Raw genomic sequence first — 13,294 nt, forward strand, 5'->3', positions numbered from 1 at the left:
TTTTATTTTTTTTTTTTTTTAGTATGGGTTAACAGCATTCTATTTTAGCAATAATAATGTGGTTCTAACATTGTTTATCATCAAAGTTAAGGTTGCCTGTAGTGTCTTGCATTTTACTTATTAATAATGTACTTACATATAGGTAATGCCTAAATTATTTTTGCCTTTATAATGCATGACACTGAGTATGACTGACAGAAAAATATCAAGACACGTCTTGCATTTTCTAACACGGTAGCTGTTTATCAGTTTCCTGGAGCTGACAAACTGACAACACTTGTTTTACCATCTGTGTTTCCATAAGTCACCTTCCATTGCATACAGTGATACAGGTACAGTGCTATTCCTCTGTATTCAAAACTCTCCAGGAACTATCTCTACAGGACCTATGTCTGAAATCTTTCTTGTTGATCCAACTTTTGGAGTCTGAGAAATCTGATTAATAGGGCAGATTACAAAATTTTGAATAGTGAGAATATAGAGAACCCTACAGCTTTCTGACATGTTTCTTATAATGTTTCTGATGGTGAGCAAAAGAAGAGGCAGAACTTGGGAAGAACTGCCCCTCTCCTAATCCCTTGGGCAAATCATAAATAGGATTAAATTTACTATCCATACACAAAATCTGTTATGCATATCAGTTCATTTACAGGCATCATTTCATGCTATTTTTAGGTGGACAGGCTAATAATGTAAGATAGGTGAATTGCATCATTTAAATCATTCTCTTAATAATTAAAGTGAGAAGAAGTTCAGTTAAAGTAACAATTTTCTATAGACTGTGATACTATTTAAACAGAAACATAAAAAACATTTTACTCAGATACAAAGTCAAGATTCAGTCGGTGAGTTGTAAAATATTGCCCAAGAGGGTGAGGAATCGTGTTCTAATCCTGAGCAAAACTCACGAGTTTCTGGGAAAAAAGATTCAAATAGGGATGCCCTTTACTTTGTCTCTACAGAACATGTATGAACCATCAAAGCCTGCAGTTTGCCTTCTTTTTAGCTAAGTGCAATTGCAAAGACAGTGGCCTTGAGGTTACATGTCAAAATCTATTAACCTTCTCACAATTAAAATGAGATTCTATTTTTAGACAGGTTCTTTGACTGCTAAACAAGGGGAAGGAGATTTATTGAGGCATCTTGTGACAGGATAGAGGTTTAAGATGCACACTTACCCTAAAGCAGGAAATGTATTGAGAGTGCAGATGGATAAAAGTCAACAACAAAAGATGAGAAAATTCTAATAAAACTAATGAGAATGTTGAAATGAAAGAGAGAAAGAAGTTATAATTCACCTTTATCTTAAAATGTTTACTATACTTTTGAACTTGTAAACATTTCACACTTTAGGATTGTGAAATAAACTTGCAAAACAACAACAAAAAAAACCCCAAAAAAACAGAATAACTCACAACTGATTGGAAAACAAGATTGAAAGCCAAAATCCAACTGTCAAATGATAACAATATACTTCATAAAAGAGATGCTACTGCTGTTGCAAAATGCACAGTGTATAATTCAGGAGTTTTCAGAAAGTCCCCAGAAGTAAGAGGCTGAACTCCATAAATAAAATATCTTCATTAGACAAATACAGAAATGAAAACAGATTAATTTACATTACCAGAAAGAAATTAGAGCAGAAAAATAAATCATCTGATATATATATATAATTTAAATTTTTGAACTTTTTCATAGAGGTACAGGAAGGTAAAGTTCATAATTCTCGTTTGAGGAAACTGTGTAAAATATCAGATACATAACTTGTGCCAACACTCTCTCTCCACTTTATAAACACTATTTCCACTTTATGTATTTCACAAATGGATTTTGTAAAGACAATATGTTGTCTAAAGAAACACCCTAGAAATGACAGAAGTACAAAAGATGAAATCATGAAAGAAGGGACGAGAAGGAGTAAGATTAATTTAGATAAAGATTATGTGACTGTACTGGTGCAATAAAACATACTTAAGCTAGGCAGGCTTAATGCATGGCACAATGTCTTAAGATTCCTTAATGTCTTAGCCATAGAAGGGCTACAGGCCTGCATCCGCTTTTTAATTCAAAGCTCTGTAACATCACAGTTAGGCAATTGTGATAGTGTTTCAAGAGCCTCCGTGATTTTTCTCGTTCTCATATGGTTATTCTCACGGCCAGGGACCTGCAAATCTCAGTAGTGTTACTACGGAGGATTCTCATGAGAAGTGACAGCCATCCTCATGAGAATCACCCCTTCTTTCTTCTCTTCTTCCTTATTTTGTTGATTTCAGTTCACATTAAATCAAATCAAAACATGGTTCATAAAAGAAGTAGATAATAATAATTAAAACACTCAAATATTATCCAGCAATACATGCACATAGAAACTTAAACTATGAATGTACAACAGTTGATCTAATTAGCATGCTCCAATTAGTACCCTGAGTGGGAATAACCAATAGTGAGTTTGACTGAGTCCTAAAGAAATATGGTGCTAGGGAAAAATAATGATGAAAGTATAACCCTAATCATTGCAATCATTACACCTGCTTCAATGGGGAGACCACTAGTAGAAAAATATTGGTGTGGACAAGTAACACCATGTTTTCTGGCTGACTAATGGGGAGAATTTCTCCTTCATGTTCCTTTCAGTGTTCACAATACATCATCAGCCACAGACCCTTCTTCTAAAAACCTGCTCAGGCAAGCCTTAACGTCCTTAGTGCAATAACAGTATAGCTTGCTAAACTTGAGGTTAACATCTCCATAACTTTTCACTCATTATTTTGCCTGTTTTGGTATTGAAACAGTAAGGTAACTAGAAGTGAAATGAAACACTTAGACGGGGTTCTTCAGTTTATGGAAAATGTTCAAGGAGCACTCCCACTCTTCTAATTGTTACTTTCAGTTACTGAACAGTGAATAGTCTCAAAGTTTTGCAGCATCTTTTGTACAAAACTAATTTTGACAAGATTATTATCTAATCATTTTCATCATATGTGCCCATAAGGAACTATTGAAAATAGTATCAAGTGTGTTCCTTTACCCTTAAGGTGAACTAATTAACATGGAAATTAACAGAAAATGATACCATATGTTAATAAAAAGGCCCTCTTTGTAGCTGCAGGTCTATACAACCTATTAAAATGGAAAAAATTCAATACATGCATGCATACTAAGAGATATCAGGTATTTTTTAATACAATTAATCAACTTCAGAAGGTACTGAACATCACACAGTCAAAAAGATTAAAGATGTTTATGTTGCAAGGGTTCTCATTACTTTGAGACAGAAGCAACACAAATGATGCTAGGGTAACTTAGATAATTTTTTTTAGTTAAATTTCCACAATTCTATACATCCTCTTAATTTCCACAATCACATACAATATATCTGTTCTGTTGTTTTCATTACATACTAATGTTGACTTAGATCTGTGAAGATTCTCAGTGAGGCACAAAAACAAGTTTTATAACTACCCCAAAAAAGTCTGAGGATATTAACAATAGTTTTCAAATAGTATCCAATATGATAAAGGTTAGCATAATGTAAAATTTAAGACCTCTCAAATATGATAGAAATTTGTATCTTCTATTGACCTCCCAGCAAAAAGTATTAGAACAATAACCTTCATTTTTACTTGCAAATATTTTTAGTTATTTTGTAGGTATTTGCAAATCCATGTCTTCATTAACCATTAATTGACAATAGAGACAGTATCGAAACTCTAAGTTTCTGAAAGGACTAAATGTCTATTTGAAATTAATTTGTTGGGGTATAATGAAGTAAGTTACAGCATAAGTTTAAAACAGTTAATTTAGCTCGTACCTTGATAAACAGCTTTGAATCCTGGTGAGCCAATGCTGTCATCAGATTGTAAGTGAAGCCACATCTGGTTGCTCATGCTCACAATAAGATCAGGAACACTAGATCCAGTGAGTCTGTATGTAGGATAAATGGCAAAGTCATTTGTAGAGGCATAAATTACTACTACTACTATTACTACTACTACTACTACCACCACTACCACAAAACACAGCCTTTTAAGCTATTCACATCCTACTGTTCTGATCAGCTGTTTTTTGATAAAATTATCTATTCTATATGAAATAGAACAATGTGAAGTAATAGAAAAAAATATTTTGAATGACTGCACTCAACGATGATTAAACACTTCTCATAAAGCTCTTCCTACCTAAAGCTTCCATTAAGTAGTTAAGTAAGCTGTAAAAGATGTGAGTGACTGTATGTATTAATTAATTTTCACCTGTTTAGATGAGTATTGCTTTTCCGCAAGGCTTTCTAAAAGTGAAGGAAATTGCTTTACATGCCTTACAGCCTATGTGTCCAGAACTTACTACAATCACATCTACTCCATTCAAATAACTCACAATGACCTCTCAGATTTCAGGGAAACTACAATTTCTCACACAGTAATGTGTGATAGCTATATATGGATAAGTACAGTTCAGTATACAACACATATAAGGCAAACAGGTGAATCCCACCATAAAACTTAAGCACTTCTCAGTAATATCACTTATACATCTGTAATTCTGGTATCAAAAAGTTGTGCATCAAAAAGAACCATTAATAAAAAGGTTGCTTCTTAACACTGAAAAACTGGTGCATAATCAGGTTCTAGTCCTGAACAACCATACAGATCCTGGTGATAGCTATACAGTTTTACAAAAAGTAGTGGGAAAAGTCACCCATAGAAAGTAGCTGTAGAATCTCACTAGCTAAACCGTTATCAGGTACAAACCAAAAAATTCTGTCTTTCTTCCAAACCTCAGCCTTGATGATATGAAACAAATAGGCATGAGATAAGTAAAATTAATAATGTGCCAAATCAAGATAGGATGTCCCAGAAGCAGAATTTCTCAAGAAAACAGTGTATGGATTATTCCACAAACATTATTTAAATATAATAAACCAGATGTTTATACTATTACAACTTAAATGCAAAAACATAATAAAAGGAGAGGCTGAGCAGAAACAAGGTAAAAACTGAGGAACCATTAGAGAAGTTACAGGAATTCTCTCTGTCTCCCATCAAGGTTACGAACAAGAAACTGTATATCCCATGTCTACAATAATTTGGGTTCTTACTCTGATATATTGAAAATAAAATTAAAAAACACAAAACCCACACGAGCAAATAGTCTTAATAATTACTACTGAACGTCCACCTGGAACTGCTGCTACAATGACTGAGTTTGCTCTAATATGGTCTATAAGATTTCTGGTTATGACCTGTTAATAAGTAGTTGATTATTATGATACTATAGATGCAGAAAAGGAGGAAAGAAATGAAATCCATTATAGCTCAGCATATGCGGGCACACAAACAGTGCTTAGCTTGGATAAGTAAGGAAATCAAGAAACAGTGATATGTAGCTAGGGTGTTCAGTTTGACCTGCGTAAGAATGAAAATAAAGCAGCTGCTTACCTTAGCTGTTTAATGAAAACTGAGCAGCTTATCAAACTAATTAGGAACTGTACAGGTTCAAGGAGATGCTAGGTATAGTCAGAATACTGAATATTCTCTTGCTGATAAAATAATGATTGTTAATAAAGTTGTGACATTCATTTAAATGAATAATATAGGTAGTTTAGGAAAGGAAGATACCTCCCTAGACAATGGGTAACATAAAAAAAGTAGTTTAGGGGAGGCCTGCAGAAATACATATATGAAGAAAGGAAATGTAAAGATTACATTGAAAGACAACTGGAAACTTGTGTTTTTCCTGCAAAAATTTCTCAGTGGCTATTCAGATGTGTAAACCTACTGCATTACGAGTAACAACTGTTTAAATGGGTCTCTTTATACTCAGTAATCTGATTAACGTATGAGACCTACACTGATAATTTCTGAACACAGATAAGATGAACCCTGAAATTCTAAGTCTTTATGAGTAGGATGGAATACTTTTAATCTATATAAATGTCTCTATAGCATGCTGGGAAAAAAAATTAAGAAAAATAAATTTGAAAAAAAAAACAAATAAAAAGCTGCAAATGAATAGGTAAACTCATCAAATAGGCAGAGTCATCTCGCTTCAAAATGCCAGTGCTCTATCCATAGATGGTAGATATAAACCAGCCAAAATACAATTGCTTCCTCAGATTCATATCTAGGGGTATAGGAAAAGGACCCTCCAAAAAATGAAAAAAGCCAAAAGCAGAAATCAATAAAAAGCAGAGCGTTTTTTTTTGTGGTGGTGGTGGTTTTTTCTTTGTTGGGGGCTTTTTGTTTGTTTTTGTTTGTTTGCTTGCTTTGGTTTTGTTTGGGTTTTTTGTTTTGTTTGCTGGTTTGGTTGGGTTATTGTTGTTGGTTTTGTTTTATTTTATTTTATTCCTTGAGAATACCTCCATATATAGAAGAACATCCTTCAACTAGGATGGCAGATAGGGCAGACAAATGTTTAGGGAATGTAGGTCTGTCTTCCAACACATGCTGTTGCTGACTCTGAGTTTGTCCCAGTCTGTTCTCATCTTAAGATCAGATCATCTGCAAGTTCAAGAACAGAGACTTGCAGACCAGCCATTCAGGCAGATTGGCTGATGCTAACCTTGTTTTATGTCAAGATGAATGGAGGTTCACCTCCACATGAAGGAATTTAAAAATGTCGAGGCAAACTTAAGCTAAGCTTCTCACTACTCTGAACAGGTCACAGATCAGAAAAGGAAACTGTAAGATAAAGCAATTTTTTTGGCACAGTGTGCTCTCTGCTTAGTTAGCCACAAGAAGCCAGATCCAAGCTATTAAAAATGGCCTTCAGGACCAGAAATACTGGTTTTTACCAGTTATGAAAGGGTAGGTTGTTTTCCAAGCCCCCAGTAAGTTTCCAAGCTTTGCATGAATAGAAGAAAAGGATAAAGGTTTACTAAAAAGCATGTTACTACCATGGATGCTTTTACTGTGTAGTGAAATAGAAAACATAAGCAATTCAGTTTGAATCATTAATGTATAGTTTCTTCTTTGTATGCCAGGAAAAAAAACCTAACAGTTTTCTGTACAGGAAAAGTTAAAAGATTCATGGTTTAAGGGAGTAACTTAAAAAATTAAGCTTTAATGTAAGTGCTGCAAGAAAAATATAAATCATAGCATTTGGAGGCAAAGCAGACTTTCTAAAGCAATGAGTTAGTTTAATATACAAGAATTTAAAAACAGAAAACAGGACATTGCAGGAAACATTCTGACGGATAAACTTCACATATGTTGATCACTAATGAATTGTTTTGAAAGGGTAGTCACTGGTTCTAGCCAAACTGTTAAAAATAAGAAATAACTGCTTTCAAAACCTTATAACCTAAACATATTTAGATTACTATTAAGTATGTTGTGTTACTGTTTTCCAGAGATAAACATCTCAGCGCACATAATCCATGAAGACTACTAAATTTTCCAACAAGTAAGGATTACAGATGAAGCAATTGTTAAAAAATCTTACAATTTATGGGAATATCCCCCTTTACTTAATTAAGATATTGATGATTAGATTTTTTTTAAAGTTTACCATAAATACTAAAATGAAATAATTTAATAAATTAAAACCCAACAGATCCTTAATCAATATGCCAACTAGACTGTGAAAGAAATGTGTAAAATTGATTTGAAATAATCAAAGTATATTGGGTTTTGTATGATCTCAGTGCTATCTTTCATGAACTTAAAATACTTTTTCTAATTATTTTCCCAATTTTGTCCTAAAAAATAGAGATGGAGAGTCTACGCTTTTTTTTTCTCCTTTTTAAACATCAGTATTCCTTCTACTCCCCTCGAGCTGTAGTGCTACAGCTTTGAGGTTATGCAGATAATTGCTAATGGATGAGAGTCTGGACATTCTGGAAAGCTTGTGCTAGGACAGATCATTTATATATCGTGAATCTCAACTCCCTCAATCTTCTTTCCATAAAGTATTTAAAGGTCCCCTATTTACTGACCTGCCTTTAGCCAGTTCCAATGTTCACAGGATGACTGGCTTATAAATATCCTGGCACTACTGAACTCATTGTTAAGTTCGAGTTTGTTTACAGTATAATGTTTGTTTGCAATGTTTAAACTTACAAAAAAGCACCCAATAAAGAGGTAGCTACTACCCTGAGGGGTTTAGCACCTGAGAACGGGAAACTTTTGCATAGAGCTGAGGCTTATATGTTGAGACATGACAATTTTATGACAAGCTGAAAGATTAAAATACTTAGAATTAGATTTTAATTTAAAAAGATATTTTAACATATTATGTTCGAATTAAATCATAAAGCTACAAAGTTTTAGAATCAAATGCATGAGATTCTACAGCGATATTCAGCAGAATTTCTGCAGAAATGCTGGCATTTAGTCTGCCAACAGATGCTTGAAGAGTGTAAGAAATCCTTTTTTTTTTTTTTTTTTAAGATATCGTGAGAAATTTAGAAATTAAATCTAGCCAGAAAAGTCTTTGCTGTAAGCTCCTTTACCCTCCTGGGATGAATAAGAAACTGCAAGGTGCTGTTCAAAGCTCATTAAATGTAACAGATGTTACTAAAACCAAGTAATAAAAAATTTTGATAAGAAAATCACTCTGACATTTAGTTATGAACTTTCTCATGATAATGTACTCTACAAGTGGACCTAGCATTTTATGAGGGATGTTACTTTGCATTTATGGAAGACCCTTCTGAAAAGTAAGTGAAATGGCACATATCTGTGATGCTGTTTAAATATAACAATTTCTTAATGCATGATGAAATCCAGTTTTTTATAACTTCAAGAACACCGTCGCAATAGAAATTCAGATTCATTATTAATTATTGTGAGACTATAGTTTCATCTTTGGACCTTCCTGTATTTCCAGTGTATTTCAATTATTAATCATTTAGTTTCTCAAATGATTTTCAGAGTAATGCTAATTTTACAACCCAAAAGGCAGATAAATTTATTCGCATAGGCCTCTCTTTCATCAAACATACAATTTACAATAAAGATAGTAGGGACAACACGATCACTGTACTGTAATCCTAAGTGAAAGGCTGTGGAGTGATAGGGATAAAACAGTTTCTATTTTAGTCAAAAAATATACTGAAGAAATGGTTAGAAGTAAAGTGTGTCTCTAGTGAGAACATTGTACTAGTTCCAGAAATGCCAGTGATGTATTCAGAAGTGGATGTCTGCGACGGGATCTTTAAAATATTATTAAAGTGATAAGAAGTTATAAGAGGTGAGGTGATGTTATTATGGGGTGCTGTCTTCTTAAGATGATAAAAAATAGCAATTAATATGAGCAAATAATATTTTAGATTTTTTTTAAATTTTATTTTTTGTGCAGTCATGGAAAATAAATGTGGAATAAGTAATCACAGGCTAAATGGCTTCAAATGGAAAGGTATAAAAAAGAATATGACACGTAATTTTAAAAAGGCAAATTTTGACATATGAAGTATGCACAGTGTAGCAAACAGAATTAACAGTTTGGGATAGCAAATTTACTACTTAAAGACTTGACTCTTAAGGAGTTTTGCGATCCCTATGAGCAAAAATGTATCCCAATTCAAAATAAAAAAATGCAAACCCTTTTGTCATAGTTACAAGTAGTTAAATCAACATCACCAGAAGGACTGTTGCATTATACAATTGGTCTGAAAAATACAAGAAAAAATAAACTTAGACGTGGAAATCCATTCCCAGTTCATATTTTTCTTGTTAGTATAATATATAAGCTCTCAAAACAGGTTTGGTGGTTTGTGGGTTTTTTTGTTCGGTTGGTTAGTTTTTTCATTTTTGTTTTTTCTTTTTCAGATACTCAGAATATAAAATTCAATTTACTCAGTAGCAGCTACTTGGTAATGAAAGCCAAGAAACACAAGCATTGAACAAATAATTCAGTAATTTTCTGTCATACTTTTAAGCCAAATTAATCTAGGGGTTTTGTAAGAACTTTGATATCATGGTTCAGAAATTAGCAATTAATAAATGTATATATTCATAAACCAATACATATATAAATTATTGTCCTCAGATTTGTCCCTGCAAAATATTTTAATTAATTTAAAATAAAATGTGTGGGTGTTAAGAGCACTCATTTGCTATGATTACGGAAACATGGCAAATATTTATATGGATTAAAACTTCCTTAAAATATAAAATTACAATGATTCTTTGTATCAAATATGTTCAATACTGTCTTTATCCAATAGATTTTTATGCAATGTCAAGTAATGTTATTAAGACATAAAGGCTGCTAGTTTCTCTGATTTAGTCATTGATAATTTATCAATTCTGTAATTTTGTTTTGTGTTTGGTGATCAGGATTCATGTGATAACCCACTAAAAGGTATAGCCAAAATATCTTGTTAACCACAAGCTCTCATTATGTAGTAAGAAAAAATGAGCATATGCAACAAAAATGATATGGTTAAGGTAGATGAGATTAACTATTCTGTACAGATTCTTTCAATTAGTCCAGACAGTATTGAAGAGCTGTGTATTAGGAGTAGCTATCTAGTCTGGAATTTTCCTTCAAATTTATCTAAATTCTAACACTTTAAATATATTACATTATATTATAGTATCCCATAAAGTGTGTTTAAATTTACTGAAATGTGGACTATATCCTTTCATGAAAATTTTATACACAAATCCAATTTTAAATACACAAATTTTTGAATTAATCCATACCTTATTTATTTTACACTCTTTGCTGAAATCCAAGACTTTTATTTTTTATTCCCCTAATGGTTTGTGAATACAATTAGATATATACAGGTAGTTCTTGTTTTTTAAATGAAGCTTTTTTTTTTCTTTTAAAGAAATCAATTTGCAGTTTTTAGTCCCTGATATTAAAGCCTATAAAGATGCTGCCAAGGATTTGGAATGAACTTGGTAATGAACAATTTTCTTTAACAGTACTTGAATTTTACACTTACATTCTTTATCAAATTCCATAGATTAAAATTTCAAATTTAAGTAGATATATCCTGACCTGGAAGAAACAACATGATAGCAAATTTCCAAGGAAAATTTTTGAAGTTCCGTACTTACACATATAACACTGTTCTGGTATCACCAACTTTCCCAGCATCTCCAACAGTAAGAGTATCATAGCCTCTTTCCAGTTCAAACTCTTCAAAAGCAAGCTTTATGACCTATTAAAATTAAATAACTCAGTTACTTCAAAACATACCCACATGCTATCTAACCTGCTCCGTTCTTGAATTATTTGCCTACCATAAATCAAGTCATGAGGCAATAATTATTTCAGTTAGACTTTTATTCTTGAAAGATACCTAGAAAGAGCAGAAGTGTAGAAACTTCAGTGTCTTCTAATACTTAGGAGCAAAGTCACTGCCATAATGCTTTAGAGGTATCATATATTAAAGATACCAGTCACCACTAACTGGTGATAATTGTTCATTATTGTAGTGAGAAATCTTTTTTCTCTTTTATAACTGTACTAGCTATATAAAAACTGTATAGCTAGCACTGGAAGTAAATTAAAACATTCTTATCTGTTGAATTCTACAATAACAAGGTAACACATATGAACTACCAATTCATAAAAAGATGGAGGAGGCCGATGCACAGAAATTCAAAAGCACAAATTTCCTTGCATAAATTACTAACATTAAGCAGCAATTTCACACAATGTCTAGTCATGAATTTCCAAGAAAATGATAAATTTATCTCTCAGAATTCTTTCAAAAGGTATTTATGAAACTGCAATTTTTTAAGATAAAGTATAAAAATGGACTTAGCTTTGTATAAAAGAACACTTCTAAAACAAGCAATTTTAGAGTTCAGTATTGGTGAGTAGTTGCAGCTGATATATATGTATACATATATCAAGACATTGTACCTTTTTTTAAATTTGATACAAAGTTTTCTGCAAACAACTTGACATGAAAGTGCAGATAGTCAGTGATTTTCCACAAAATTATTCATTTTATCTTTATACTAACTTTTACAGATATTCCTGGGTATGCTTTCAGACAACATCAGCCATTGCATGTAATGCAGTTAATTTTTTTTCCCATTTTGTGGATAAAAACAACATTTGGGTCAGATTTGAGCTTTCAGCACAAGCCTTATTATGCTGCTTTTTTGGCAGCAACACATGAAAAAACTGTTTTCCATCCACTTAAGTTTATTACATTGTGAACATCAAGGCAGAATTCATCTCACTCAAATTTTAGCCCTGTAAAAAGCAGCATCCAAGCTAAGTTACTTGTTTAAATTTTCTCAGTATTAAAAAAGAAAGCCAGCCCATCTCATTTCTGTATTGGAATTGGAAAGCCTAGTACAATGAACTTTAGAGAGGAACTTGCACTACTTGAATAGGTGATTTTTACACTGTACTATGTTGCTTCTGCTTGTAACCCAAAGAAAAGCCAACGGGCAGATAAAATCCACAGCCTTTCCTTCATCCACTAGGTGGGTCACCTAAAAGGAGATCAGGTTGGATCTGCCTTTCCTAAAGCCCTGCTGGCTGGGTCTCATGCCTTGGTTGTCCATTGTTTCAATAATCATAAGAATTTCAGGCAATATGCTGCAGATAAAAGAATATACATTTTCATCTGCTCCTGATGTACCTTCTAGTATTCCTAGATTATATCAGTGGTTAACATGCAAAATTTCATTACTAAAAAAAGACTAATAAAGCTAAAATGAGGGGAAAAAATGTAGAAGCACAAAAGGAGAGCTGTTCCAGGGAAGAAAAATAACTGTAAGACTTTTAATGCAACTATTATTTCATATGGAGAAGGAAACCTGATACAATATTTTGTGAAAATATATGGTAATGTATTATTTAAAAAATACATTTGGTTAGACTGCAAATAATACATTTGGTTAGACTCACAAATTCTTGTACACTACAATTAAAAAAAATATGAATTTTCACCTCTTTAATAATAAAATAAGCTAGGGGGAAAAAAAGTAATTGGATACAAACCATAAATGAAAGTTTTAAGCTTCTGGCTAAGCAGATAGGAAATGTCACAAGAAACATTCCTTTATGGGAGATACATTGTGAAGACATATTACACACTATTAAACAAAATCGTGTTATCTTCGTTTCCATGATAATTGCTATTCTATGCTAACACATAAAATCTTTTGCAAAACCATCAAATGGCTTGAGATAAGAGGTCTAACTTAAATTCCTTTAATCTGACTCATAAAACTAAATTTTACCATGTAAACAGTAAGCACCCAGTCTAATCATTGTTCTTTTCACAGTCAGTGGACAGAAAATGGCACTCTTCTGTCATAAAATCTGAGTTGGAAAGAACCCACAAGGATCATTAAGTCCAGTTCCTGGCCCTGCA

At 32.6% G+C, this 13,294-nt stretch overlaps 1 protein-coding gene across 2 annotated transcripts in view; it reads right to left on the reverse strand.

Moving 5' to 3' along the window:
• The window catches only part of CSMD1 (CUB and Sushi multiple domains 1), a 1,116,713-nt gene that overhangs the window by 285,349 nt on the left and 818,070 nt on the right, over positions 1-13,294 (reverse strand). For both annotated transcript variants that reach the window (XM_032104597.1, XM_032104596.1), the window contains exons 11-12: positions 11,010-11,113; positions 3,812-3,924 (exon numbers count right to left, since the gene is read on the reverse strand). In XM_032104597.1, coding sequence (XP_031960488.1) covers positions 3,812-3,924; positions 11,010-11,113 — 217 coding nt within the window. The remainder of the gene's footprint in view (positions 1-3,811; positions 3,925-11,009; positions 11,114-13,294) is intronic.

Source organism: Corvus moneduloides, chromosome 3, assembly GCF_009650955.1.
Source record: "Corvus moneduloides isolate bCorMon1 chromosome 3, bCorMon1.pri, whole genome shotgun sequence".
In the NCBI taxonomy this organism is placed as follows: domain Eukaryota; kingdom Metazoa; phylum Chordata; class Aves; order Passeriformes; family Corvidae; genus Corvus; species Corvus moneduloides.